Below are 26813 nucleotides of genomic sequence, written 5' to 3' on the forward strand. Positions count from 1 at the left end.
ATACAAATAAAAGCTAATTTAAAATATTAAATACTATGATAGTATATAAATATACTAACTAATAACTAATATACAGTACATTATACATATATACTGTATGTATAACTGATTTAAAATGTTTATTTCCAGAGATAGTTTTTTCTGTATTTTTCCCATGTTTGTTCAATCTGTTGTGTGTGTATAAATGAAAACGTGTGTGAGTGAGAGTCTAGTAGTCAAGTGCACAGATCAACGCCACACCCTGTTTGATCCAGTGCCCCTGGCTACGATCTGTGGGCAGCTCAACTGATATCACGTAGTTGGTTGAGTGCCCGGTGGTAGAGAGAGTTCCTGAGGAGGAAAAACAAAACTTTTCAGATCTCTGTGGTAAAACATAAACCAAATTCTCATATAAATCACAATGACTCCACAGCATGTAGAGTAATCAAACTTTAACAAAAGATTGTGGCAAGTTTCACAAAGAAATGCTATTCAAATTGCTCACCAGCACGAGTAAGAGTTTTGTAGATAGGACACACGTAGATTCCAGATAGAGGGGGTTTGCGGTTGGGAACGGGTACCATCCAGATAACAGCCATCTCTGTGTAGAGCTCTTTGGGACGGGATTCAGCAAGCTGGCCTGTCTCTGCATCCCAGCGTGCCCCTTCCAGAAACAGACCGTTGATGAAGCAGCCCATGTCGGGCCTCTCAGTCAGCTCTGCTACTGCTTCCTTCATAACCTAAAAGAGGGTTCGACCAATGGTAATAAAACAAGACTTATGGTTCTTGTAAAAAATATAATCATCATGCTGTTTAGATATGCAAGAGAACGTTCTATTCCAATGTTTGACCTTCTCAGGTATATTGTACTTCTCTTAATGGTCTATCAAATATCAAGCTTGCTTTGAGAGCTTAATATGGAAACATAGTTGAGGCTTCAAATTGAATTACACCGAGTTTAATGCAAGAAAGCCTTGCTGTTGAAAGCCTATTATGCACCTTAAAGTCAAATGCAATGGTGTCAATGGAGACCAGAGAGCCACGGGCAAAGTTCTGCAGGGTTCCTGTGAGGAAGGCCTGGGGGAAGAAGAACCCACTGATCCAGAATACAGCAGGAATGCCATCTGAGATCCAGTTCTGCAAAAAGCTGATACGCTGGACCAGATCTGACACCCAGGAGGCCAAAGGCTTAAGAGACGGATATGCCTGGAAAAAATATAAAAAGAAGAATTTTATGGTAGCTGTGTCCCATTTATAAAAAAGTCTGAACCCTAAGCCTAAATAATCATAGAGCGAACTCTGATTTCAGTTGCATGCATAAGAGCATTTGCATAGTTTTATATAGTCATTCCCCAAATTCTGATTGTCTTGCATGGTTAACATTCAGGAGATTCTTGCCTTGGCCTTCCATATTTCTGGAACAGCGTTGATGAACAGACTGTTAGACATCAGCTCCAGTTCAGAAGACATAACCACCAAACCCTTCAAAGCCTTCACCTGATCACTGAGACTCTGGGAAATCACTGATAACAACTTATTATATCTGTGAAAGTGATAGAAAGGTGCATTTTTAGTGTGCTTAGCGACTAAGTGGATCTACTTGTTTTCTAAATACACACAAACGATTAAAAATCTATCGATTAAGGATACAGGAAAAAAGCAATATAATTACAATTTAAAATAGCTTTTTTCTATTTGAATATATTTTAAATTGTAATTTATTCCTGTGTTGCAAATCATTTCTCCAGTCTTCAGTGTCACATGATCCTTCAGAAATCATTCTAATATGCTGATTTACTGGTCAAGAAACATTTCTTATTATTATTAATGTTGAAAACAGTTGCTGCTTAATATTTCTGTGGAAACTGTGACACATTTTTTCAAGATTGAATAAAAGTATTAACTTCTTGTAACCCAAACTTTTGTATGGTAGTGTATATTTAAAGGTCTTTGTATATAATTTATACATTAATAATGCACATTTTAAAATCTTACCTTATAACCTCCTGAACTAGGACAGTGTTCATAGATTCTTCATACATCACTGGGTATTTCTTCATGACCTCCTGCACGTTAATGAGATTAGGAATCTTCTCCACAATCCCCTCCACTATTTCCTCTATGATCTTAATGTGTAGATGAGAAAAGAGCGTGCATTAAATCTAAAAAGCATACGCATTTTCCATTATCATTTTCCATAATTTCAGTGTTAACACTGCAGTCGCTATGTTAATCTCCACTCTGCTTTGCATTTGAAAACACATGGATACTATCAAAAAGAAAAAGCATTGCATTTTAAAATGCTTAGGAGGAACATCACTTTTTTCAAAACAATTTTAATGACCCCAAACATTTGAACGGTGGTGTACATATTTTTGGAAAAGAAAATTGGTATATAAAATTTACATAAATGCATATAGACACATACCTCATCTCTAGACTTGCCTCCGCTAGCTGCTACTCTGGGCTGAAGCTTCACTAGAGTTCCCAGCAGTGCAAATGTCTCATTTTGTGCAAAGCTGATGTTGGCGTTGTCATGGAGGCCAAAGATCTCTGGTGAGTCATTTATTGGTAGACCACGAAAGTATGTCAAATAACCCTGCACAAAAAATTAGATGTACTGCATAACTTTAAACACAACAGAACACAAGACTGTGCTGAATTGTGAGCTTGTGGAGTGAGAAGTTCCTTTTACACTGATCTGAGATCAGCTTTATTGTTTTTTTCCTAATACTTGAGGTTGGGATTACATTAGAGACATGAGTTCTGGACCTTTATATTATTCTCAGTGCTGATTTGTCTGTATTCTCCAGAAGGAGAGTAAAGGTGTTCAGGGCCCAGGACAGCAGGGCAGTAGAAATCCTCCAGGATGTTTAGGATGCAGCGGCGATCCCAGTTGTCCGTCACACGACCCCCATAGTTTATTTCCCCCGCAGTATACTTTAGAACCTAAACAGAGAGGGAGAAAGAGAAAAATGAAAACCAGATCAGAAAGATTTGTGAGAGTGTCTTCCTTTATAAATAATAAAAATATAACCTAATACAGATGTTCTGTAACTTCTTAAAATGGCATGTTTTAAATCAGCTATGGAAACACGCAAAGGAAGGAAAATACTCTGCAGAGAGACATGAATATGTGTGTGTGTGTGTGTGTGTGTGTGTGTGGGTTGCAAGAGAACGTCTGGTTTTGCCTTGTATGGGATGTCCTGATACTCATCCAGGAACATTTTCAGCTGGCTAATGCAGATGTTCAGGTCCCCATCCGTAAACTCGTATGGAATGTTAAATCCTAGTGGGCCGAATTTCCTGCGCTCAATAGCATTTCCATGGAAAAGGCACAGAGACAGGAGGAGAGCTTTTAACTCGGCTGTCTGTCAAAATAAAGAAAGACGCAGAGTTAACATTTTTTAAAAATGTATTTAATAAAAATATAAATAATAATAAATATATTATATTATATATTGACACATATGTATACTTTTGTAAACTACCGTACAAAAGTTTTGGGAGAAAAGTTTTTTAAGAAACTATTTATTATATTCAGCAAGCATGCATTAATCAAAAGTGACTGTAGGGCAATTCCACGCAAAACTGTCACATCCATAACACCAACTAAATACAATGGCATTGTGCTGGCGTTATGGATGTGACAGTTTTGCGTGGAATTGCCCTGTAAAAGATTTTTATAATGTTACAAAAGATTTCTATTTTAAATTAATGCTGTTCTTATTAATGTTCTATTCATCAAAGAATTCTGATTTTTAAAAAATAATATTTCACAATATTACTCCGTTTACTGTTTATTTTGATCAAATAAATAGTCTTTGTGAGCATAAGAGACTTCTTTCAAAAACATTTAAAAAATCTTTTGAACGTTACATAATATATTTACTATATTCACAATTAAATATGTATTTTTCTCAAGTTGGGTATTTCTGAAAACATCTTTTCAACATGAACCTTAGTGCATGAAGTGATGAAATCATCAGTGAGGCTGGCGTAGGTCTTCAGAAGATTGGCTTTAATGCCTCGTGGTGGTTCTATGGTCATCTTGGAGCCATTCTGCAGAATGGACACTGGGAACTTGTTGCTGGGCAGACTAGTGAGCCAAAGGCGGAAGTCCCGATGGACCTATGGTACAAACAAGTTTTTCAATGTATTTAAAAACTCTTACTTTTGAAAATGCGATAAATTAATAAAGTTCATAGATTTTCCGATAAACAGTCTATAAAAACTGAAATAGCTAGTCAGGTGTGTCAAACTTTGTCAGAATCGATGTTCTCAATGAGTCTCTCTAGAGATGGCATCCAGCTGGGAGCAAGGTGGCAGTTCTGAAAGAAGACCCATTTTCCTTTCTCCATGGCATGGTGCATCAAGGTCTCAGCACTGGGGCCCTGACATACAACAAATACTTTCAGCCTAATATAGTCATTATACTCAAATATACACAGCCTTAAGGCCCATTCACACCAGGAACGATAACTATAAAGATAACTATATAAGCGTCCACACCAGTGGACGATATCGTTCTGTTTATTCTAAGCGCGTGCTTGTCTGTCACTTTAAAAGGCTTGCGTTTGTTACAGCAGAATGGATTCTGATTGGCTGTCAATGTTTTTATCGTTCATCAGCTGGAAAAAATCGTTCTGAGAGTGATTCCAACGATATAGTTTCTCTGTGCCGTTATAGCTGTGGTGTGAACTATGCTATTCTTTAATACTGACAATGATTTTTTATCTTTATAGTTATCTTTATAGTTATCGTCCTTTAGCCCATGTTTAGCTGATGTAATAAAATATATAATAAACATGAAAATAAATATAAAAGCCCTTAAAAGGGTATATGGCATGTGATTTAGGCAAGTACTTTCTTTGCTCTAAAGACATGAACCTAATGTTTACATTGTTAAGATTTTAGTGTAATGGTGATTATATATGTTAGCCAGTTGGTGTGAGCCAGTAGGTCAGGTATGTCACAGTTCTTAGTAGGTGGCACAGAACATTGCAGCCTTTCAGAAACTTTAAATAGGAACATAATTAGCACTGGGATGGGAAGTCTTTTTTATTAGTGTTCGTCAGGCTCAAGGTCTCAAAGGTATGAAGGTGGACACTTTGAACTGACTGAAATGGCATGTAGGACATATTAGAGACAACTAGTCAGAAGCTACAATTATGTTAGCAGTTTGTGCATATATTTCTTTATTTTGGACGTTCTGATGTATGTTCTGACCTGGCCTTGCCCAAGGGAGATGGCGTTCATCTTCTTCGAAAACTTCATGACCTCTGCGAACTTATAGAGGTCAGCAGCAGGGTCGGTACCAGGAGAAAGCACAAAAATGAGAGCGGTGGAGGGAGACGACTCTTTAAACACCGCAGACAGGTCTGATGTCTGAGAGGCAAGAGAAACATGGTGAAATGAGAGAAATTACAAATCATGACCAAAAACAATGAGTCATAGTGAAACACATTATTAGTATGACTCAAAAATATGCAAATACCTGCTAAAGGGTGAATTAAAATTGTGTCTTTAGCCTCTGTTTACTTAACATTCTAATGTGAAGTTCTTACATAAACAGTGTGTTATTTCGTTCCATCAATATCAAAATGCTATTAGATTACTAATGTTATTATATGATTACATGAATGTGGTGTAAATGGAGTATATGTTTGGGTACCTGGGGTTCAATGAAACTCTGACCCAGCTGTGAAGCCACAAAGTCCTGCAGGCCGTGAGTAAGCCGGTCTGCTCTCAGACAGCGAAGAACCAGCAGCTTCTGAAACGAGTCTAAGTCGCTGTCCCACTCACCTGGAAGAGTCTCCCTGTTCACATACAAACCTGTCACGCACAATAATGATACCATTTATAGCCTTTAATGGGCTTGCATGTGTGTTTGTGGCTACCTGTGTGGCTGGCTGCTGTCAAATATATTCTTGAAGGCTGATTCATGTTTGGAGAAACTCTCTGGCAGGTTTCTAAAAGTTGGCAGGGCGCTCAGTGCCAATATGTCCTGCCAGGCTCTCATGGACAGCCAGTTTGGAGCAGGATTAGGAGCCTCCTGCTGGGGCCGGCCCCCAGATAACATGTATCGCCACTCAGCCTATACACAACAAGAACATTTATATATAAATGGGTCCCCAAGATCTCTCTTTACTATGTTATTATTTCTTCATCATTACAAACATTGGCAATGATATGACAACGCAATGTTGACTGTTCATTTGTCTGTTCAAGGCTCCTGGATTTATAGTGGAATAAAAACATTAGCATTATTAACAGCAACTTGAGCGATAAAGATCAAAAGAAAATGGAGACAGAATCCACTTAATGAACTTTTTTTAAATGTCCTTGTGTGGTCTCTGATAATCTCTGATAAACATTTTCCGTAAATATTTGCCAGATGGAAAGTAAAAAGGTTGAGATAGAGACGAAAGATAGAGGAAGAGAGAGAGACTTTTAATCCTGTTTTTTTTTTATCTCACTAACCATATCAATCTTGCTGTCATTCATCAGGATTCTGGCACACAGGAGGAAGGCAAACATCAGCTTGTGTTTCTCAAAAAGGCTGCGACAGACGTTACTGTACAAGCTGAAGGTGAAGAACTCATTAATGTTGAAAATACGCTCCTTCACAGTCTCTGTGGGGAGAGAAACCAAGACAGTTAGTTAAACAGTTAGTTAATATATAAAAGAAGTGATGTCTTCTATTAAATCAAGTAAAACCAGGGTTCTCACAGTCATGGAAAACCTGGATGTATCAAATAAACTAATCTTAAAAGTGTGATTGCAGTTAAAGTCATGTAAATTAATAAAATGAACATGGAGCAATAAGATTTTATTCATTTACATGACTTTTTTTGAAGTCATGCCAAGCTCTAAAATATTTTATCGGATAGAAATACTAATTAAAAAAATATATATTTTAAAAATCCTTATACATGATCCTTATCCAGTAAATTACGAACAACTGGAAAAGTTATGGAGTCTTTGAATACTGTTATGGCCAATGAGGGGCCTTGAAGTAAAAAATGTCAAGAACCACTGGCTTAAAAAAACTGTAAGAAAATTTGTCAGTTTCTTCAGTGCATAGTGTTAAAAATACAAGGGCATATTCTCAACCTGCTCGCTCTGAGTTGGCAATGCCAGCCAAGAAAATACCCAGGAACCACTCCAGAGAGTATTGATACATGGGGTCCACGTTTGACAGATCTGACACGCAGAAGAAGAGTATCTGGGCTCGGACAGCCACTGGAACATATTCCAGACGTGTGGCGTCAATGTCCCTCTCAGTCGCCTCCGCTGCAGTCACTTTAGCCTACAAAACATTGCTTGTTTGGTATTAGATACTTTTACAGTAGATGCTAAATTAAACAGAAGGCACATTTAGCCTTTCAAGCAAGGAAGACACAAGCATTTCTTTCAGACATACCTGAATTTCTTCGGCTTTGACTTTGGAGGCCGCAAGCACTCTTATCAGTTCCTCGTCATCGACAGGGTTTCCCTCTGAAGAGCTCAGTCGGAACAGGATCTGATCTTCTATCTCCTTTAATTCCTGTTTCATTTGTGCATTACTCACAATGAGTTGGTTCTTCGCCCCTTCCAGATCGGGTCTCTCTTCAGCTACGAGACACCCTAGTAGCTGATCCTCTAGCCCACTGCATTAACACACACGGAAACCAAGCACATGTGAAATTCAGGATCTACCTCACAACCTAGAAGCCTTCATTATGTTTATGTCTGAAGAAATGTAAGAGCAGCACCTGGGTGAGAGGGTGAAGTTAATGAGAGTGACTTTAGTAGAGATCTCGGGTGAGTAATGTGGGTTGGGCAGCTTAGTGGTAATGTACATCTTGAAGTCGTCATGATAGTGAATGACAGCATCTCCGAGCTTTAGAACTATGTTGCCTTCATGGGTATATGTCTGAGGAGCATACAAATCAGTTTTACACTGAAGGCAGCTAAGAAATACTAAAACAAAGGGTTGATTTAAATATTGACCATTGAACACTTTAAAAATAGATGCTAGTTTAGCTATAGCAGCTTTTGAGCTTTATTTTATGATTTATTCACACAAAACAGTGATGTGAACCTGTCGTAGGAGCACAGGGTCCAGTGCAGGGTCTAGATCCTCCCCAACATTCTCCAGCAAGCAAGGCTTCCCAAAGCGGATAGCATTTTCTAAACTACGCAGGAAGTCCCGGTCACTCAACTTCATCACATCCAATCTGTTATCACGCTCCTGCGGAAACAGAACAAAACAAAGACCATGAGAAAAGGCAGAAAAAGGTTACATTGAGGTAAATGACATACACTACCATTTAAAAGTTTTTTTTCTAAGAAATTAATACTTGTACTCAGCAAGAATGCATAAAACTGACCAAAAGTGAGAGTAAAGACTTTATAATAGTGCTGGGCGGTTTGACCAAAAATCAACATCACGGTTTTTTTCTAAATTATACCGGTTTCACGGTTTTTACCGTTTTTTTTTTTTTTTTTTAAGCATGATGGGTGTTAACCACATTTTCTACTCAGTAAGAGAGGAAATACTGCAGTAGATTTACTTATAATGCCCTATTTTATTGTCATGAGTGAATATTATAGAAACAATCCACACTAATATTAATAATACAGCAGGTTTGCAAGGCTGTTTACAAAGATGTGCCAGCAGGACGCGCTTTAGGAGCGGCAGAAACAGTGGTTTCCCCGGTAACGGCTGTACACAAAGCAGCAACGCTCATAAACACTGCTTTATCAGGAAAGATTCAATCGTAATAACTAAGAAACTTTTCTAAAGACCGTCAGTTCACTTCAGATACGTTAATACAGTATAAAAACACGCGCGCCGCGAGAAAAAAGACACTCTCACCCCCACACGTCTCGTGCCCATTCTAGTCAATGCTTGTGTTTCAGATCGAAGCTTCCCAGAAGCGGCTCTCCGCGCCGCTTCGCTAAATATAGGCGCCTAGTCTATTTTGACGCACGCGTGTGGAGGACGGACTAAAACCTTGTCGCAGCTGTAATGCGCCGCAGACGTGTGTTGTAAATGAGGGGTGAGACTGTGTCGCGCAGCGCCGCGTTCCGATTAAAGCGACATACACCGGTATTGCGGTATATTAAAAATTCATATCGTAACAAAAATAAACACCGGTATTCGGTATGAACCGGTAAACCGCCCAGCACTACTTTATAATGAGATTTCTATAAATAAAAAAAGGGATTCTTTTGAACTTTCTATTCATCAAAGAATACTAAAAGTTTCCTGACACTGAAAACTGGAGTAATGGCTGCTGACAATTCAGCTTTGCCAACAGAGGAATAAGTTACATTTTAAAAAGCATTAAAAGAGAGAACACCTTTTTTAAATTGTAATTATATTTCACAATATTACTGTTTTTACTGACTCAAAACCCTTGAATGCCAGTGCACAATTCGGCTAGTTAGTTTTGTTATGTAAGGTAAAAAATATTCTAGTGTAATTCTGTATAATTCTTACCATGTTCTTAATCCACTTGTTGGCCTGTCCCTGCGGATCGATGAACAGAGGCCAGCGCTGAGAGTACTGTGCAATTACTCCATTCTCCACAGAGAGACTATCCTTCGGCAGGCCTGCAATCTACACAAAATCACACACACACACATATATATAAAAATAAATAAATAAAACTTAATAAACATAATCTTTTATGTCCATGCATTTCAATTGTACAATGTTGTACAATAAGCACAAAGTTGTTGTACATATGTGTTGGTCTCTAACCTGCCAGGAGCGGATCTTGACTTTGTCTCCTAGTGTGCTGATCAGGTTGGGCTGTTCTGTGTGAGGAACTGTCAGCTCTTTAAAACCTCTAAGCCACTCCTCAGCCATGGCTGAACGATACTCTCCCTGCAAAAATCATACATATTTACATCCACTCTCTATGGCTGAATCTCACAATAAGATGTCGAAGATGAATTTTTTTCTGCATTATGTTAATGAAAAGACTCTCTAGAATATAGAATAGAAAATAGAATTTCCTATTTATTTTGTTTGATTTTTGGGGTGAATTTTGACCTGGACATGTTTTGTTATCAAAAACCCTCATAATTAACGAAAGACATTCAAACATCATTCTACCCAGCATGCATTTTCCCTCCCATACTCCCACACACTCACAGTGAAGGGTCCGAGGTATGCTACGTATCCTGCAGCAAGCAGCACATCTCCTGCCACATTGTTCACCATGTACTCCAGTTGCTGTACTGTCTCTCTCCAGCGCACCTTCTCATCAGCCAGACCACCAATCAGCTGCCACACACAACAACATCCTGTGTCTGAACCTCCATGTGCTCAGTATAAACTCAATGTATAATGAACATCGACAAAACATAGTCAATAGTCATATATCACGTTCAGAAAAACAGAAGACAAGTACTGTTGCAAATCAGACCGGTATGATAAAGAGATAAGTTTGACAGGCCAATATTACACTAAGTTGAATGTAAAATTAGACAGGCGAGATGGTTTTCTCCACTCACCTTATCTGCACGGATCAATCTTATCTCACACAGCTGGCATTTGGCGTCTAGCTCATCTCTCTTGCTCAGGCATTCATGATACTTAGCCTGCAGGTTGGCAATGCCCTCTTCTACAGCTGTTAGTTTCTCCTTAGCATCATCCAGAATGCGCTGTGTTACAGCCAGATCCTCCTGAGCTTCCTGCAAGGCTTGCTGTTCACACACACAAAGAAAGATTAAATATTAAAACATTAATATAATTATTAAAATAAGCCTTAGTTTTGGTCTGTTCACAACAACATGTTTGTAAGAATTAGATTGAAAATGAACAGCTTTAGGCAGAAAGACCCTACAAATATTTTTATATTCAAAAAAAGACATTGTCCTGAACAGACACAGGCATATAAAATTAAATACACAGGAGGTCTAAGCTAAATAATGGATTTAGCAGAAAGGAATCAAGCTCCTACCCGTTTGGGCTCTACAGCTCTGGCCACAAAATGGTACAAATGCATCGCTCGCACCCACTGACAGATAGAAGTGCAGGCTTTAGACACCTTGGCGATTGAGTCAGTCTGAAACTCTGGGTTGTCAATGTAAGGCTGAACTTGCTTGATAACAGCGTCTGGGATGTTGTCCTGTGGGAAGAAGACAAGAGCTTGGTAATGGATATTATACACTTTGGGCTAAAATGTTGTAATTAATTATTCTGATACCATAAAAATTGTAACTTTGTGGTAAAAAAAAAAAAAAAAAATGCAAATACACTACCGTTCAAATGTTTGGGGCCGGAAAGATTTGTAAACGTTTTTGAAAGAAGTCTCTTATTCTCAACAAAGCTGCTTTTGTTTGATTAAAAAAAAAAAACAGTTAAACAATAATATTGTGAAATATTTTTACAATTAAAAATTTTATATTAAAATTTTCTTTTTATTATTAATGCAGAAAAATGTGCTGCTTAATATGTCAGTGGAATTCATTCATTTCTTTTAGAAAGTTCAAAAGAACAGCATTTATTTGAAATAGAAATCTTTTGTAACACTATAAATGCCTTTACTGTCATTTTTGATCAATTTGATGCTTCCTTGCTGAATCAATTTTTTTTCTTAAAAATGTCTCTGACCCCAACTTTTGAACGTTATTGCATGTACTTCAAAATACCATAATATCTCTTAATAGCGACAAATAGTAAACAAAAGGGACACGCTTATAGAACTCGCACACAAAATCTTCTCCCTACCTTGTCATACTTAAACAGACTATCCAGAAACTTTCCTGGATCTTGCAGAAGGCCCTTTCCTGCATCCCAGTAGTCATCAACCTTCTCTCCGAGCTTCTCTCCAGCAACTTTCTTAGGTTTGATCCCCTTCAGGATGCAGACAGCTTCTATAACCAGCTTCACTCCTTGAGGAGGTCTCTGCATAGCCCTCACCTGTATATCAACAAACACACATTCCTCTCCTTGTGAGATGGCATGATCTAATCGTTGGCTGTATATGTAAATATGTTAACAGAAAATATGACGTTTGCACCTCAACGACATCATTCTTTTTCAGGGACTTCAGGCTAGCGAGGGCGGCGTCCATGGCAGGAAGTGCTTCATTCAGATCTTTCTGAGCATCATCAGCAATAGCCTGAGCCACACAAGCCTTTTCAGTGGCTTTAGCCTCCTCAGCCTGCACCGCGACACGAGTCTCCTCAGCTACCACAGTGTCTTTCTACACTCAAACACATTCCACAAGCGACAAAATTCAAGATTGAGTTTTATTCCACCATGTTTGCATTCATATATTTTTATTTTCAAACATTTTATTCACTTTTATTTTCTCCATAGTGACCACAGTGTCCTTGGCTGCCTCCTCCAGCTGAGGCCTCATCATCTCCAACTCTTCCTGCATCTTAGCCACATCCTCTGCTGTACTCAACAACTACACACGCACACACACACAATCATAAACACTTTTGTATATTATATACAGTAGAATGAACAGTGCAGAAAATAATTGATGTTCCCAAATCACTTTGTCCAGTCCAGTTTTCATTCGCTGACGAGCACTGTGCAGCTCCTGCTTCTTCTGGCCAATCAGAGATGAGAATATGCTGAGGAGCTCCAGGTAACTCTTAGGAGTGACGTAGTTGTAGCGGGAAAGTTCAGCCAGGTACTGCTCACACTTCCTGGACACCATTTGATGGATCTCAACACACATCAGTGCCTGTACAGAGAGACAGCGCTCTGTTACACCCTGTATACATTTACACACACATATCACACACTTTCCTTACCAGGCTTTGGAGGGTCGTAGGGCTGGCCTCCAGTTCTGGAAGCTCATTTAGGAAAGATGTTGCTACAGACTGTAGTGCCTCCTGTGGCCAAGCACTGAACCAGTCAATGGTGCAGCAGTTGACCAGAGAGGGGAACTGCCTAAGGCGAGCCCGGAACACTTCCCCTACTGGACTGTAGATGGAGGCAAAGAACAGAGGTCCTGAGCCACAGTTTCCAACTGTATGTGTTTCAAGCTGTATCTCAGTGCAGAAATAGTATGGGAAATCTTTCTAACAACAGTCAAAAAATGCACACCAGATCCACTACATCTACACTAATCTTGCGCTCAATTTTGTTTTGTAGAGTGTATTTGTAGCACTGAAATATCAATAGAGGTATTGATATGAAGATAAACCTCATGCAGAGAACAGTGTGAATGTTGCTGCGGACTCTGTTGATGTAGGCAGCCATGAGGTTAGATTTGGTGGGCTGCTGCCCCATGTCCAGAACCACAGGTTTCATGGTAATCAGGATGCGCTCCTGCTCCTCCGAAGTGTAAAGATTGGGCACGTCGCCTGAGTTCAGGATGTTATTCACGTCCTCCAGGAAAGATTCGCTCTTAATCTGAAAAACAGAAGGGAAGACAAAAAATGTATGTTAAAGAGTTGACAGCATGTTGTTATGTGTGTTTGCCAATGGTGACAAGGTGATTTACGTGCAGAAAAATATTTTAGAAGCATTTACTGATAGACTAGAAAGTCCATTAGCCTACAATCAGAGAAATTCCTTACACTGTTTCATCTAATGCTGAGTATCAATACATTCCTTGATGCTTGCTTTTACTACTGTACTAATATTAGTGATGTGCAAAATGACACAATTGATCAGTTAGTAGGTTGCCTGGTCAACTAATCTTAAGAAAGCCCTGTAAAACATATATAGTATTCATTAGTCATTACTCTAGTCTTCAGTATTGAATGAGCTTTAGCTTTAGTGAGCACAAGAGTCTTCATGAAATCTTACTTACACCAGACTTTTGAACAGTATAATCTTGAATATAATGTGAAAATGTTTATAATATGTGATCTCACCTGTGTATCTACAAACAGGAAGGTGATTTGCACATTCTGCAGGCCAGCCTTTAGCATGATGCTCTTGATGTCCTCTCTCCACTCCAGGAGGCCATAGTTCTTGGAGAGTTCAATCTGGAAGCACTCATACTCAGCCCTGACAATATAAGGACAGTCACAGTGAGAAAATCTATGTAGGTAAACAATGAAGCCATAGATGAGTTCTTTAATTTGGTGGATCACATATGGCCCGTTTCCAAATGGACATATAAATTAATGAATGTTCAATATGTTTCTATAGACCTTTAATGAAGTGTGAGTTTCTCTTGTCACTGATGGTGGGATATAATAGTCTCACTGTATTCATTTATTTGTGGGTGGTATAAAGACATTTTCAATGTCTTTATACCACCCACAATGTCAATGATCAAAAGTATGATCAAAGTCAGCGATCAAAAATATCAACTTAAGTTTAAGATCTGGGCTGGCAGTGGAGAATATAGTGACTACTTAAATATGTTGCCACTTTAAACACATTCGAGCAAAAGTTTTTTTTGTGTATAAATATTGAGTCTATTGTAAAATCATGCAATTGTATTATATATATGTCACAGTTTATCGATATCGAATGTTGCTCGCATATGTGTTCCAGGCATGACATGACATAATTCTTTTCAGTTCTACATGGGTGGCAAAGCAAAAAGATTACAGGCAAAAAAATCAGTGGGCCAGTATGACTTCTGGTTTTGATCAAATAAAGTCTCATTCAACTGACTCTCATTAGTAATGCTAATTATATTTTTAGGGTTCAGCACAATAAACAGTTCAGCTCTCACATATGTGTGGCAAGCCTGGTAAGGGACTGGCGTCCGCTGCCACCAACCCCTAACAGCAAAGCGTTCCCCATAGGCTGGCGCAGTATACGGCTGATACGACACACATGCTGTATGGCATCCATGAACAGCACCAGCTTCATCTTAGAGGTGCTGGTCTGGTTATAATCATCCATGTAGTCCTCCATCACATGAACCAGCTGTATTAGGGCATAAGAAACAAAACTTCAAAGGACCATGTGGTTTTTAAATAAATTATTTTTTGCAAAATGCTTGCCAAAATATCAAAGCAAGCAAAATGGCAAAATAATAAATAGGTTAAAAAAAATGTATTTTCAGGAGAAAATGTGACTGGTGGTTGCATATGCAAAAGTATGAAGTCTGATACATTTTTCTGGCATCATTAATTTCTGTAGCAAGCACCATTAATATGTAACTGAATAAATGCAAGGCAATATACGCCCCATTTACCTTTTCTTTATCTTCAATAAGCTTGTAGACTTTAACAGACCCGGGGAGCATGAAGTCTCCATATAAGACTGGCTGATATGGGACCACCTCTTCAATTTTGCACCCAAACTCCTGTATGTGAGTTTGGAGGAGCTGGTCGAACCACTTCCTGTCCTCATCACTGACCAGTCTATCTTGGAACACCCTGCAGCTCTCATGATACCAAAGCTGCAATAGCTGTATTTTATTCTGTGTAAACAAAGATTACACAATTTTATGAAGATCTAAATATATAAAACATGAAATATCTGAAAAACTGAGGTTTATCAATAATGGTACCTCTATTTTACCAGCGTCTGCCATCAGGATGCCCTGGAAGACTTTCGAGAGGTCCCTCAGGTTGAAAGTATAGTGAGATTTAGCAGGTGTAGGTAGGAGAGCAGAGGTAATAGTGGAGTATACCCTGATGGTAGCATCCACTAGAGACTCACTGAATGGTTTCATTTCTGGAATTTTCTCTAGAAATCATAGACACAAAATGAGCTCATGTGAGAAAATTATTTTTGCAAGTGTGACATACACATCAATATAAGCTCAAAATTGACATTAAACAATACATTAGTAACCTATATTTTTATATTGAACGTATTATTGTTCGTAAGTTGCTTTGGATAAGAGCATCTGCATAAATGTAAATATTTGTAAATATCAGTAAGAATTTTGACATTTAGTGGTGACTAAAATTTCTTTCTCTTCCTTTTCTCTGTCTATCTTTTTGTCTCTATCCCTTTATCAAGCTTACTGCCTGGGTCCTTTATACTCATATTTCCATCAGTTAAAAAAAAAAATCCATTTAGATCCATTTAAAATGCTACCAAAGCTTCTGACAGGTGTTTCCTGTTGAAACCCACATTTAAACGCATACATATCTAGATGCCCACATGATGACTGTCACTCACCCATCCAGTTCCCCAGGATGGTGGAGAAGATCTTCCTCTTGCTGGTGTCCTCCATCTCAGTGAATGATAGGAAGTTGAAGTGGCGTGTGAAGCGCTGAGTGATGGGGTTCCTGCCCCCGCCGGGGGGACCCATGGCACATGCAAAGTTTATGTCAACAATGTTTTTAAATGTGCCTGGTAAACGCAGAAGACAAATCAGACTTAACAGAGTTTGTATAGAGTTATGTGTGCATATGTTTGTATACTACCGTTCAATGTTTAAGACTTTTTAATGTTATTGAAAGAAGACTCTTATGCTCATCAGGGTTGCATTTATTCGATCAAAAATACAGTGAAAATAGTAATATACAGTACTGTGAAATATTATTACAACTGTTTTGCTTTTTAATATATTTTAAAATGTAATTTATTCCTGTGATGGCAAAGCTGAATTTTCAGCATCATTACTCCAGTCTTTAGTGTCATATGATCCTTCAGAAATCATTCTAATATGCTGATTCGGTGATCGAAAACTTTTTTTTCTTTTTTTTTTTTTCCTTATTATCAATGTTGAATACATTTGTTGCGCCTAATATTTTTGTGGAAACCATGCTACTTTTTTCAGGATTAGAATAAAGTTTAAAAGAACATTTATTTTAAATAGAAATTATTTGTAACATTATACATTTCTTTACTTTCACTTTTAATTAATTTAATGTATCCATGCTGAATAAAACAATATACATTTCTGTACTGACTCCAAACTTTCAAATAGTAATGTTTGTAAACATGCAATGCATAGAAGATTTGCATTCTTAGTAAACACACCTATCTGTTTCCTGTCATACCAGCCTCCGTGATCCATCCACTGGCGCAGCAGTTCAATGGGAGGCTGGGCTCCATATGTTTCCAGCATGGGCATGTTCAAATCATCAATGAAGAAGATGAAATATTTTCCCAGAGGAGGCCCAAACACACCCTTACGCCTGCAAGTAAGATATATAAATTCTAAATTTAATGATCAAAACCATTAACTGTATGTACAACGAATTAGTAGTTCAATTCAATAACAGACTGATGAGAGGAAGAGATAGAAGAAGAACCTCCTGTCGAGTTTGCTGTCAATATAGTCTTGAGTTTGGTTGCAGGAGGTGCGAGCAGAGAACATAAGGAAGTGAGTTATGTATTCAGCAGGCATATTCTTGAGAAGCTTGTCTGATATGGTGAGGGTCTTTCCTGTGCCAGTGGGCCCAATGCACAAGACCTAACAAATCAGAGAAGGAAACAAGCTTAGCAGCACATATGTGTGGCATTAAGTTGACTATGTTAAAATGAGACTCAGAACTACCTACAGGCTTCTTATTAGAAAGCAGCATGTCTATCAGGAAGGACATGCGAACAGTGTTGACAGTGGGCACAATGATGTCGGAGTATCTAGTTTCTGGAGTGATGACCACTTTCTGGGCATATTTCATCCAACTGACCCACTGTATCTGAAGCATTTGAATAATCATATGAATGCATGTTTATTCATTTAAAAATGATTTATTAACCTAAAGCAAAAAAAGAAAAAAGTTTGTAAAATTAATTTAAATGTTCCAAAAAACATTCTCTCACCTTCCTCTCTTTACCCTCCTCCTCATCATCAAAATGACTTATTCCTGCATCATCTAAATGGTAATCGTACACTAGTCCCTCCTCAGGGAAACACAATTGGACCTGAAAATCAAACAAATGAGGTTTGCAAAATGCTTTTCGCTCTGAATAAATAAACTTACATAAGAGCAATAAAAAAATTATGATTTGAACACTCTCTGGCACTTCTGTTTAATTATCAACAGCATGTAAATCATTGCTGGTAGCACTGAGCTTCATGATACATTCATGCTGCTATTGACCTTTTCTACAGTCATCTTGCCCCTGAGCCAGGCACTGAAGCGTTGGCAGCTGTCAGCATCTCCTGTAGCTCCAACACTCCATACGAGTGCAAAGATAAACCAAGGCTCAATCAGCTCCTGCAGCCGAGACAGTTTCTCCTGGGAAAGAGGCTTCTTACCCTGACCACACACGCACAAAAAAATCAGTTTAACCATGAATAAATTAACAAGTCTAACCACTATAATACTAAAAAGTTCTCTGACCTCTCGTGGGATGAAGGGCTCAAAGAAACAATCCAGTAGTTTGAGCAGAGAGCAGGTGAGATTGCTGTCCATGGATGTGATCACCTCCTTCACTGATTCTCTGACAAATTTGATAGAGTCCTGCAGATACACATTACAACACATCAAAATCCTGATAGACAATTAACTACATGCCTTACATTATACTGACTTCATATAAAAAGATATTTGATGAACAGACACGGGGCCCTATTTTAATGATCTGAAACGCAAGTAACAAACGCGAAACGCAAGTAACACCGTGTCCTAACTACACGCGGCGCGACGCCGCGACACACGATAAAAGGTATCTTTTCCATGTTAATCAGAGTTTTTGTCCTAACCAGGCGCGACGGCGACACGCGACGTTTCTAATTTAGAAACGGTTTCTATTTTTCTGCGACGTCGCGCTGGAACAACAAACACAAAGTGCGGCAATGATAATCTCAGGTACTGTTTATGTACTTTATTTAATGTTAAAAGCGTGAAATGTGACTTTGAATATCATTTAGTGCTTCAGCTTTGTAGCTGTAAAAGCAACAATGGACGTATTTCACCTCAGATCTTGAAATTAAACAAATGTAAACATGAACGTTAAAACTGTGAACAAACAAGTGTATTATTTGACAAAGATTGTTTTAGTAACTCAGTAGCCTATGCATTTTTAAATGGTGTAACATTTGTGAATTAGATTATGTAGCTACTTATCCATTTTCTTGCGAGTGCCGTCAAGTTTACTCTCTAGTGTTGTGCACTTGCCGCGAGACTCCGCCCACACGCTGTTCTGATTGGCTGTGATTTTTGATTGACGTTGTGGCGTCTCACAGTCGCGTCGCGTCTAGTGTGGACAGACACACTGCCTGTCGCTGGAATTTTATCGCGTCGCGTGTAGTTAGGACACGGTGTAACTTTGTGGGCGGATCTCGCAAATCTAAAATGGGTTGGTCTGAAGTAGCTTCATTACTCATAGGTGTGGTTTGGGTGTAACGTGAAATAAACCAATCAAAGCGTCATCTCACATTCCCTTTAAAAACAGGAGCACTTGTTCCATGGCAAGTCAGGAGCGGTTCACAGCCGAGGAGAGCGACGTTCTCGTCAGGGCCGTAAAACACAGAGAAGTGACATTGTATGGGGATGGGAGAAACCCACCCAAATTAGCTTCGGTTAAACAGGCGTATAATAATTTGGGTAAATGTGTAAGCTAGATTTATGCCTATTTTTTCACATCTTCATGGACACCACAATGATTTCCCTTGTATGCTAATATTTTTCCTTGTAATTATGTATGGTTTGCAAAAATGGGAACTGCTGCCTGCGTCTGTGTAAATGAGAGAAGCAAAGTGTATGCGCGTTGTGCACACGCTACATTATGGCCAAGCATGTGCCCTTAAAATAGCATCTGAATATCGCGCCACTGACTTTAGACTAGGCAGAGCCATAGAGAGAAAGAGTTGCGACACTCCCATAGACCTCCGTTGTAAATAATGGCGGCGCTTTTAACCGCCTACTTCCGGGATTTGAAGATCGGAATAGTTCTAAACACTGTCATTTTGGCGTTGGACACCATTCACTTACATTGCTGCGTGTCGAGTTGTTCTAGAGTTAAGTTGCTGAAATATCGACCTCTTTTGATTTGTCAACTGTCTATGTTGTAGCAGAGGCCCTTTGCGATGCTTATACTGGTCTTCATTTGTACATGCACAGCGTAATTATTTATATTTTATGTTGGTTGTTTCAACCAATTTTCAAGCACTGCCTGCTAGCTAGTGCGACTTCGTCAGCTGTGACAGTAAGAGTTCGGTAATGAATCACTACCACCTTTATAGCAACTTTTATTTAATTAAATTTTTTGGGAAATACTAACTTTTCATAATGTTTTATTGTCTTGAGTGAAGTGGCTTGTGAGAACAATGCTGGACCTCTAGGATTGTTATGGGATCACCAGTCCTGTCTGTTTCATGGATCACCTGCCCCTGGTTTTTGTTTTCCTTGTTCACACACACCCACACAAGCACACATTTTTGTTGTCTGTCATTGTTTAATAAAAAATATTTAAGCGAACTCTGAACGGACCGCCACGGCAGACCTCTTTGCTTGATCACGAAGGTAGGCTAATGGCTGAATAAAAATTTATAAGCAAAATCACGGGAATCAATAGCCTAATACAGCCCAGTTGTGCTAAAATAAATATCATGAGACGTCCATCATCAGATGAATGATATGGAAAAGTTAAGTTGGAGCCGCTAAAGCCAGTGCTACTACCCATGCGAACATGAACACTGAGCTTTTCCCTCCAAAAATATAGCCTAAAACTTATCTCCAAATGCAAAACTGACATTAACAAAATGCAATAATGCAATAACAGCTGAAAAAGTACTTGGGTGTGTGTTTTATTTTATATTTACCGTTCAATAATGCAATCGCTGCTGTCTGTCCCATAGAAGAGCATGACAGCCAGCGTATGTTTTAGAACTATTGGGGCTTACATGAACCACGTGACAGCCATAGCGGCGACATCAAAGAGTGTCGCAACTCTTTCTCTCTATGGCTCTGAGACTAGGTTTTTCCTGGTCTGTGGTGGAATTGTTTTCTGAAACTGCAAAATAGCTCCAGAGAACGTTTGCACCGGAACACGCCTCCTCTTTTCGCTGAACCGCCCCCGGGAGCGCAAGTTCATTCCCTAATTTACCAACGTGCGTCTGTTGAGGGAAAAGTCCGCTGTGCGTAGGGTGCAAAATAGGAATGATACATGCGTCGGTGTACAAAGTCAATTGCGCTGGGTGCAAGATAGGGCCCACAGTCTCTTACTGGACCGAAGCCCTACACCAACCTGACTAACAAAATAAGCCATTCATAATACAGAAAGGGACTTGATTTATTTGATTCTACATGTTGGGGTAGAAAGCTATTAGACTATGATTTTTTTTGGTCAATATTATTTTGAGCAGAAAGGTAATTTCATAGGCAGAGAGTTATTGATGAAAAAAGATTAATATAATTTAAATATTTATTTATTAAATATTGATTACGTTCTAAAGGCCCATTCACACCAAGGACGATAACTATAAAGATAACGATAAAGATATAATTCTAAAAATCGTTCTCCATATTAAAGAATAACAGAGTTCACACCACAACTATAACGATAAAGATATGAGGAACGATATCGTTGGGATCACTTTCAGAACAATTTTTTTCCAGCTGTCGAACGATAAAACACTGACAGCCAATCAGAATCCATTCTAATTTAAAGGTCTCGCGCATTTAAAATGGATCTGGATCATCCGGGCGCACGCGTGCTTAGAATAAAAAGACTGTTATCGGTCGCTGATGTGGACACATATATAGTTATCTTTATCGTTATCTTTATAGTTATCGTGCTTGGTGTGAAAGGGCCTTAAGAGGTACCAAGAGGGGTTAAGAAAGTAAATACTGTTTAATGTTCTGTTTTCTTTTAATTCAATTTAAAACATTCAATAAAACCACTGTAAGACAAATCACCTGTAAAAACCTTGCGAAGAGAGAGTTGAGTTGATCTGTGTAGGACTGAAACATGCCAGGGATAGTACGGAACCAACACTCTGTGAATGGAGTCAGACCCAGAATATTGGGCTCAAGATACACCATGCCACAGCGAGAAACCGTGGCAGGAGATGCCACTGCCAAATCCTGCACCTCAAACATCATTGTCATCACCTGTGGGCCAAAAAACCCAGAAAATGATTATAGTTACACAAAGGAGGTACAATATGGAGGGTCAGAAAGTGGCCAATAGCAGAAATTCTCATACATCAGAGAGTTTGATGATCTCTCCAGAACTCAGACACAGTTTCTTGTTGTCATCCAGAACCGTGTTCATGTTCTCGATCCACACAGCATCCACAGGCCCATCAAACATGTACCACTTCTTCTCTGGGTCAATGGAGGCAGCTCCATCCCGAATGAGACAAGACAGTATACCATCCGTCCTGTAATCGAATAGTGTGTGTTACTTTTAACAACCTGTGCAGTATTGTTAATACAATTAATCCAGAGTGCACTCACCACTCATGAGTAAGCTGGTCGAATTCTCCGTAAAGCTGCCCCATAGTGATGGACTTTGGGTTGAGTATATAGGTCTGTACAGCCTCATATACTCCTCCACTAACTGAGGGCTGGCCTTTCAGAGCTGTCATGGCTGCTCCCAGCACTTCATAACACTACAAGTATGTGAGAGTGCATATGAGAAAAACTAAATCCAAAATTAGAATTAGGAATTTTTGTTGCAGATTGTTCATTTATGCATTAGCGAAGCTTACCTTAGTTTTCCCAGAGCCTGATGGTCCTACCAACATTAGACCGTGTCTGACTACAGTGGTCTCGTATAACTGAATACACTTGGTTATATAGCCTGTAGGACAAAAAAACATGAACCACGACAAAAGTAGGATTTTGAACTTTTTAATTTTAAAATGCATGAGATTTTTTTAATTTATCATTATATTATATGCAGATTATATCAATTGTATCATTCGAGCAAGACCTCAAAAATGTTTAAAGCTAATGATAATACCGAATAAATGTAATAAAGTTATTATTTTCTTCTCACCATTCACATCTTTAAGGCACTTGTTTGCACAGATGTTCCTTATGGACTCCTCTAGGGTACCATAGTCAATTGGCTCTTCACGGATCTTGGGGAAGAGGTCGGACACAATGCCATTGAAGAGCTTGAGGTCATCCTGAAGAAACTTTGGCACATTGACATCCCTGATGGCACGCAGACATATCAGCTCCTGCATAAATCATGCAATCAGTTTAGCCACAGACAGTTTTATTATTATGATTCTTCAATAAGGGATCAAGCGGCAGGATAAAGGTTCAACCATTTTTTAAGGAATACTGCAAACACACCTCATTCATGTCAGGATTTTCCCTCTTTAAGTTTCCAGCTGCAGAGATCACCGTTTTCACAGCTCTCATCCCAAAATCATAATGATCCTAATAAACAATATGCAAAAAAGTGAATTTATTTTTCTTTCTGTTAGATTCACCGAAAAGTTATAGCACTAAAATAATTACTGTAAAACTGGAAACACCCGTGACGTAAAAGTCAGACCTGTGAGCTGAGCTGTTCTGAGGACAGTTTAAAGGTGCTGGTGATTTTTTTGGACAACAGTTTGGCATCGCTGAAGCCGAATGAGTAAAGAGAGATCTCTGCTATCATGGCATAATCAGGGATCATCATAGCCACAGGACGGAAGAGGGCCTGAGGAACACACACAGTTCAGTCTTTTTGTATATGAAATGTGTTTTTTAATTTGAAGGTTTAGATTGCTGTTGGCAAGCACTGTACCTTTAAATTATCAGGTAGTTCAGTACGACCAGCATAGCCAGGGTTCATAGTGATGAAGACAGCACAGGACGGAACAAGGGAGATTTCCATCCCTTCAAATACAAATGTCTTCACCTGAACTCAAGAAAAACAATACCAGGTTTTTCCAGACCTTTTGATCAATGAATTTCCATGTCTTTTCAAGTCGTTCATGATTACTGGATAAGTTTTTGTAAAAAAAAAAAAAAAAATTACAAGAAAGAAACTAAACTCTATGACCCAGTTTCACAGACAGGGCTTAGATTAAGCCAGGATTAGGCCTTAGTTCAATTAGGGCTTTTAAGTAGCTTTTGTAAATGTACCTTAGAAAAAAACATTACTGGTGTGCATAAGACAAAGGCACTGATATATTTGAATATATTTCAGTGCAATTTACTTTCAGTTAAACATGAATTTTAGTCTGGGACTATGCTTAAGCCTTGTCTGTGAAACCAGGACTATGTATGAGTGTTCCAACAAACACGACTTCTGTCCCTAACATGCATATATGACAGTGTTTACATAGTAGATCTAAGCTGTATGCTCAAGTGTGTGACTTTACTCACTCTTTGCTGCTGGGCTTTCTGAATGGTTGTGATCTGTTGAGCCACGACTGATAAAACCTCCACGTCTATTCGATTGAATTCATCAAAGCAGGCCCAGGCCCCTGAACTAGCCAAACCTTTGAGAAACTTGCCCATGGCTATGAAGTCCAGCTGATCAGAGCAGTTAAAAACTACAGTCTGGATGGCCAGAGCTTTGCCCAGGTCTTTAGTGGTCTCCGTCTTCCCAGTCCCTGCAGGGCCCGCTGGGGCGCCTCCAAACTTTAAGTGAAGCGCACCAGTCAGGGTTAGATAGCACCTGTGTGGTGGACAGTGTATATAATTTATTTCTAACAAAGAAAGTATCCTTCAAAAGACTTTCTTTTGAAAACTATATGTATGTATAAATGAAGTAAAATTTTCTAAATGTCACCTGTCTGTCAATGGCGTGATAACAAGTCTTCCTGAGTTACCAAGGTACTCATAACCATACAAGAACTCAGCATTCACTGCTCTGATGTACAGGTCATCACGCCAGTAATATCTACAAACACACAAACACTAACACATGTCTAAACTCCAATGCCTATAAAAATGTATACTTTTTTTCAGCTAGGATGCATAAAGTTAATCAAAAGTAACAGTAAGGAAATGTATTGTTACAAAATATTTCTATATAAAATACATGCTATTCTTCTGAATTTTCTATTCATCAAAGAATCCTGAAATGTAGCACAGTTTTCATAAAGATATTAAGCTGCACAACTATTTTCAACATTAATAAGAATATATATATACTGTATATAATTTTCTGGGTAACACTTTACAATAAGGTCTCATTTGTTAACATTAATGTATAAACTAACTAACATGAACTAACAATGAGAAATACATTTGTTACAGTATTTATTAATCTTTGTTAAAGTTAGTTAATAAAAATACAGTTGTTCATGTTAGTTTACAGTGCATGAACAAATGTTAGCAAATACAACTTTTTATTTTAATAAGGCATTAGTAAATATTGAAATTAATATTAATAAATGCTGTAGAATTCTTGTTCATTCTTAGTTGTTAAGTTGTTAACTAATGAAACCTAATTGTAAAGTGTTACCATTTTCTGGATTATATATTGTATAACCTCAGTTGGCTGATCCACTCAAAGTCATTGACACTGGATACTTCCTCCTCAACCAGCTTGGCTGCCACCTCTTTAGCATGCACTTCAATCACAATAAGTGCTGAGAGTATCGATCGCTGCATCATTGACAGGCGACCCCGCACCAGCTGGACCAAATCTCCCAACTGTTTGTGAATATACAAACTTTTATTTGGATCGGAATGTTTCCATTTTAGAACCTACAAATATGCAGTGTACAGGGAAATCTTCACATGGAATGTTTAATTGTTTGCATTCATGGAAACAATCTATACCTGCGTCTGTAGCTGTGGATAAAGCCGATCTGCCAGGTCTCCCTTTTCCAGAGACTCTGACACCTCTTGGGTCCAAAATGTTTGACAACCAGCTATCACCACCTGACCGGGCCAGGACAACACCCACTCTGTGCGAGGATGCTGCGGAGATGAACAAAGAGATCTGACTCTTTATATCAGAACAATCAACCACCACTGACAACATAAACTACTTACACAGGGGTGTCAAACCCAGTTCCTGGAGGGCCACTGTCCTGCAGAGTTTAGCTCCAACCCCAATTAAACATACCTGAACCAACTAATCAAGGTCTTTTGGATTACTAGAAACTTCTAGGCAGGTGTTTTGGAGCTGGTTGGAGCTACACTCTGCAGTGCCCTCCAAGAGCGGAGTTTGACACATGTGACTTACAATGATAATACAAATAGTATTTAGATTTGGACAAAATAAAATCTAGTGCATTTGAAAGTTTATAGTGATTTATACCTATTAAGGGTACCATTGATAAAAAGCAAAGAAAACAGCATACACTAACCTCAACATAGGCTTGCAGTGAGCGACTGATGTTGTCTCTTACACTGGCCTTCATGGAGTTCTCCACTTCCCGCAACCAATGCTCCACATTCCCAGAAGGAGACACAGGAACGGACAAACGGACTTCTTCTCCCTCACCAGAGTACATGTGTGTGATCTGCAGATCTGACTGGAACTGGAGCTGCATATAGTACAATAGATTTCATAATCTGTGGCATTAATTAAATCATTATTACTATATAAACCAAAATTATATTGATATTTTCTGCTATGCTAATTATTTGAATTTCTAAAATGGTGAAAATATTAAATCAGATCAGTTTTCTGTAAAAGAGAACTCACTCGAGCGATGTTCTCAAAGCATTTGCGGAGATGTGGCTGCACTGCTGTTGGATCTTTAGTCTGAGATAGAATCTCCAGTAACTCATCATCTGATAAAAAATAAAATCTAAATCCAGAAAATGAAGAGTTTTAAAATAATTCCTTATACATGCACAGATAAATTTAACTTGAAAGTGCTAAGAAATTAAATGCTATATTAAAATCTGTAATGTTAAATGCCAAATTATTGTTTAATAATGAATTGGGCCTGCCCTACTGTTCATGAATAAAACAATAAAAACTGATCATTTTAACCTAGGGAAGGCGCTTCGTTTGGTCTCCAGGTATTCACTCAGTCCTTTCTGCACAAGCTCCAGTAAAACGTTACAGTCCTTGAGACTGGCCAATAGACGTGGTTCAGGACACACCTCAATCACCTAGACTCATAAAG

At 38.6% G+C, this 26813-nt stretch overlaps 1 protein-coding gene across 1 annotated transcript in view; it reads right to left on the reverse strand.

Annotated features, from left to right (window-relative positions):
* Positions 1-173: 173 nt before the first annotated feature.
* The window catches only part of dnah1 (dynein, axonemal, heavy chain 1), a gene marked incomplete at its 5' end in the record, with an annotated part of 36618 nt that continues 9978 nt past the window's right edge, over positions 174-26813 (reverse strand). Inside the window, 55 exons of the mRNA XM_081357688.1 lie at positions 174-330; positions 485-719; positions 979-1185; positions 1378-1522; positions 1975-2105; positions 2408-2578; positions 2752-2928; positions 3171-3350; positions 3940-4110; positions 4242-4373; positions 5209-5367; positions 5654-5798; positions 5880-6076; positions 6463-6614; positions 7096-7291; positions 7406-7631; positions 7737-7897; positions 8066-8215; positions 9470-9589; positions 9734-9859; positions 10130-10261; positions 10492-10683; positions 10941-11108; positions 11711-11902; positions 12003-12188; positions 12288-12398; positions 12492-12683; positions 12754-12925; positions 13149-13357; positions 13825-13960; positions 14640-14836; positions 15108-15335; positions 15426-15604; positions 16046-16219; positions 16853-17010; positions 17128-17288; positions 17377-17517; positions 17642-17743; positions 17923-18081; positions 18166-18285; positions 21685-21879; positions 21974-22151; positions 22228-22382; positions 22482-22573; positions 22772-22958; positions 23077-23163; positions 23282-23431; positions 23519-23632; positions 24103-24397; positions 24512-24622; positions 25217-25380; positions 25510-25650; positions 26043-26222; positions 26384-26489; positions 26678-26799. Of these exons, the coding sequence (XP_081213814.1) occupies positions 209-330; positions 485-719; positions 979-1185; positions 1378-1522; positions 1975-2105; positions 2408-2578; positions 2752-2928; positions 3171-3350; positions 3940-4110; positions 4242-4373; positions 5209-5367; positions 5654-5798; positions 5880-6076; positions 6463-6614; positions 7096-7291; positions 7406-7631; positions 7737-7897; positions 8066-8215; positions 9470-9589; positions 9734-9859; positions 10130-10261; positions 10492-10683; positions 10941-11108; positions 11711-11902; positions 12003-12188; positions 12288-12398; positions 12492-12683; positions 12754-12925; positions 13149-13357; positions 13825-13960; positions 14640-14836; positions 15108-15335; positions 15426-15604; positions 16046-16219; positions 16853-17010; positions 17128-17288; positions 17377-17517; positions 17642-17743; positions 17923-18081; positions 18166-18285; positions 21685-21879; positions 21974-22151; positions 22228-22382; positions 22482-22573; positions 22772-22958; positions 23077-23163; positions 23282-23431; positions 23519-23632; positions 24103-24397; positions 24512-24622; positions 25217-25380; positions 25510-25650; positions 26043-26222; positions 26384-26489; positions 26678-26799 (8889 nt within the window). The 3' untranslated portion in view covers positions 174-208. The remainder of the gene's footprint in view (positions 331-484; positions 720-978; positions 1186-1377; positions 1523-1974; positions 2106-2407; positions 2579-2751; positions 2929-3170; positions 3351-3939; positions 4111-4241; positions 4374-5208; positions 5368-5653; positions 5799-5879; positions 6077-6462; positions 6615-7095; positions 7292-7405; positions 7632-7736; positions 7898-8065; positions 8216-9469; positions 9590-9733; positions 9860-10129; positions 10262-10491; positions 10684-10940; positions 11109-11710; positions 11903-12002; positions 12189-12287; positions 12399-12491; positions 12684-12753; positions 12926-13148; positions 13358-13824; positions 13961-14639; positions 14837-15107; positions 15336-15425; positions 15605-16045; positions 16220-16852; positions 17011-17127; positions 17289-17376; positions 17518-17641; positions 17744-17922; positions 18082-18165; positions 18286-21684; positions 21880-21973; positions 22152-22227; positions 22383-22481; positions 22574-22771; positions 22959-23076; positions 23164-23281; positions 23432-23518; positions 23633-24102; positions 24398-24511; positions 24623-25216; positions 25381-25509; positions 25651-26042; positions 26223-26383; positions 26490-26677; positions 26800-26813) is intronic.

The sequence above is a fragment of the Scardinius erythrophthalmus genome, assembly GCF_964197995.2.
Source record: "Scardinius erythrophthalmus genome assembly, chromosome: 25".
Classification (NCBI taxonomy): Eukaryota; Metazoa; Chordata; class Actinopteri; order Cypriniformes; family Leuciscidae; genus Scardinius; species Scardinius erythrophthalmus.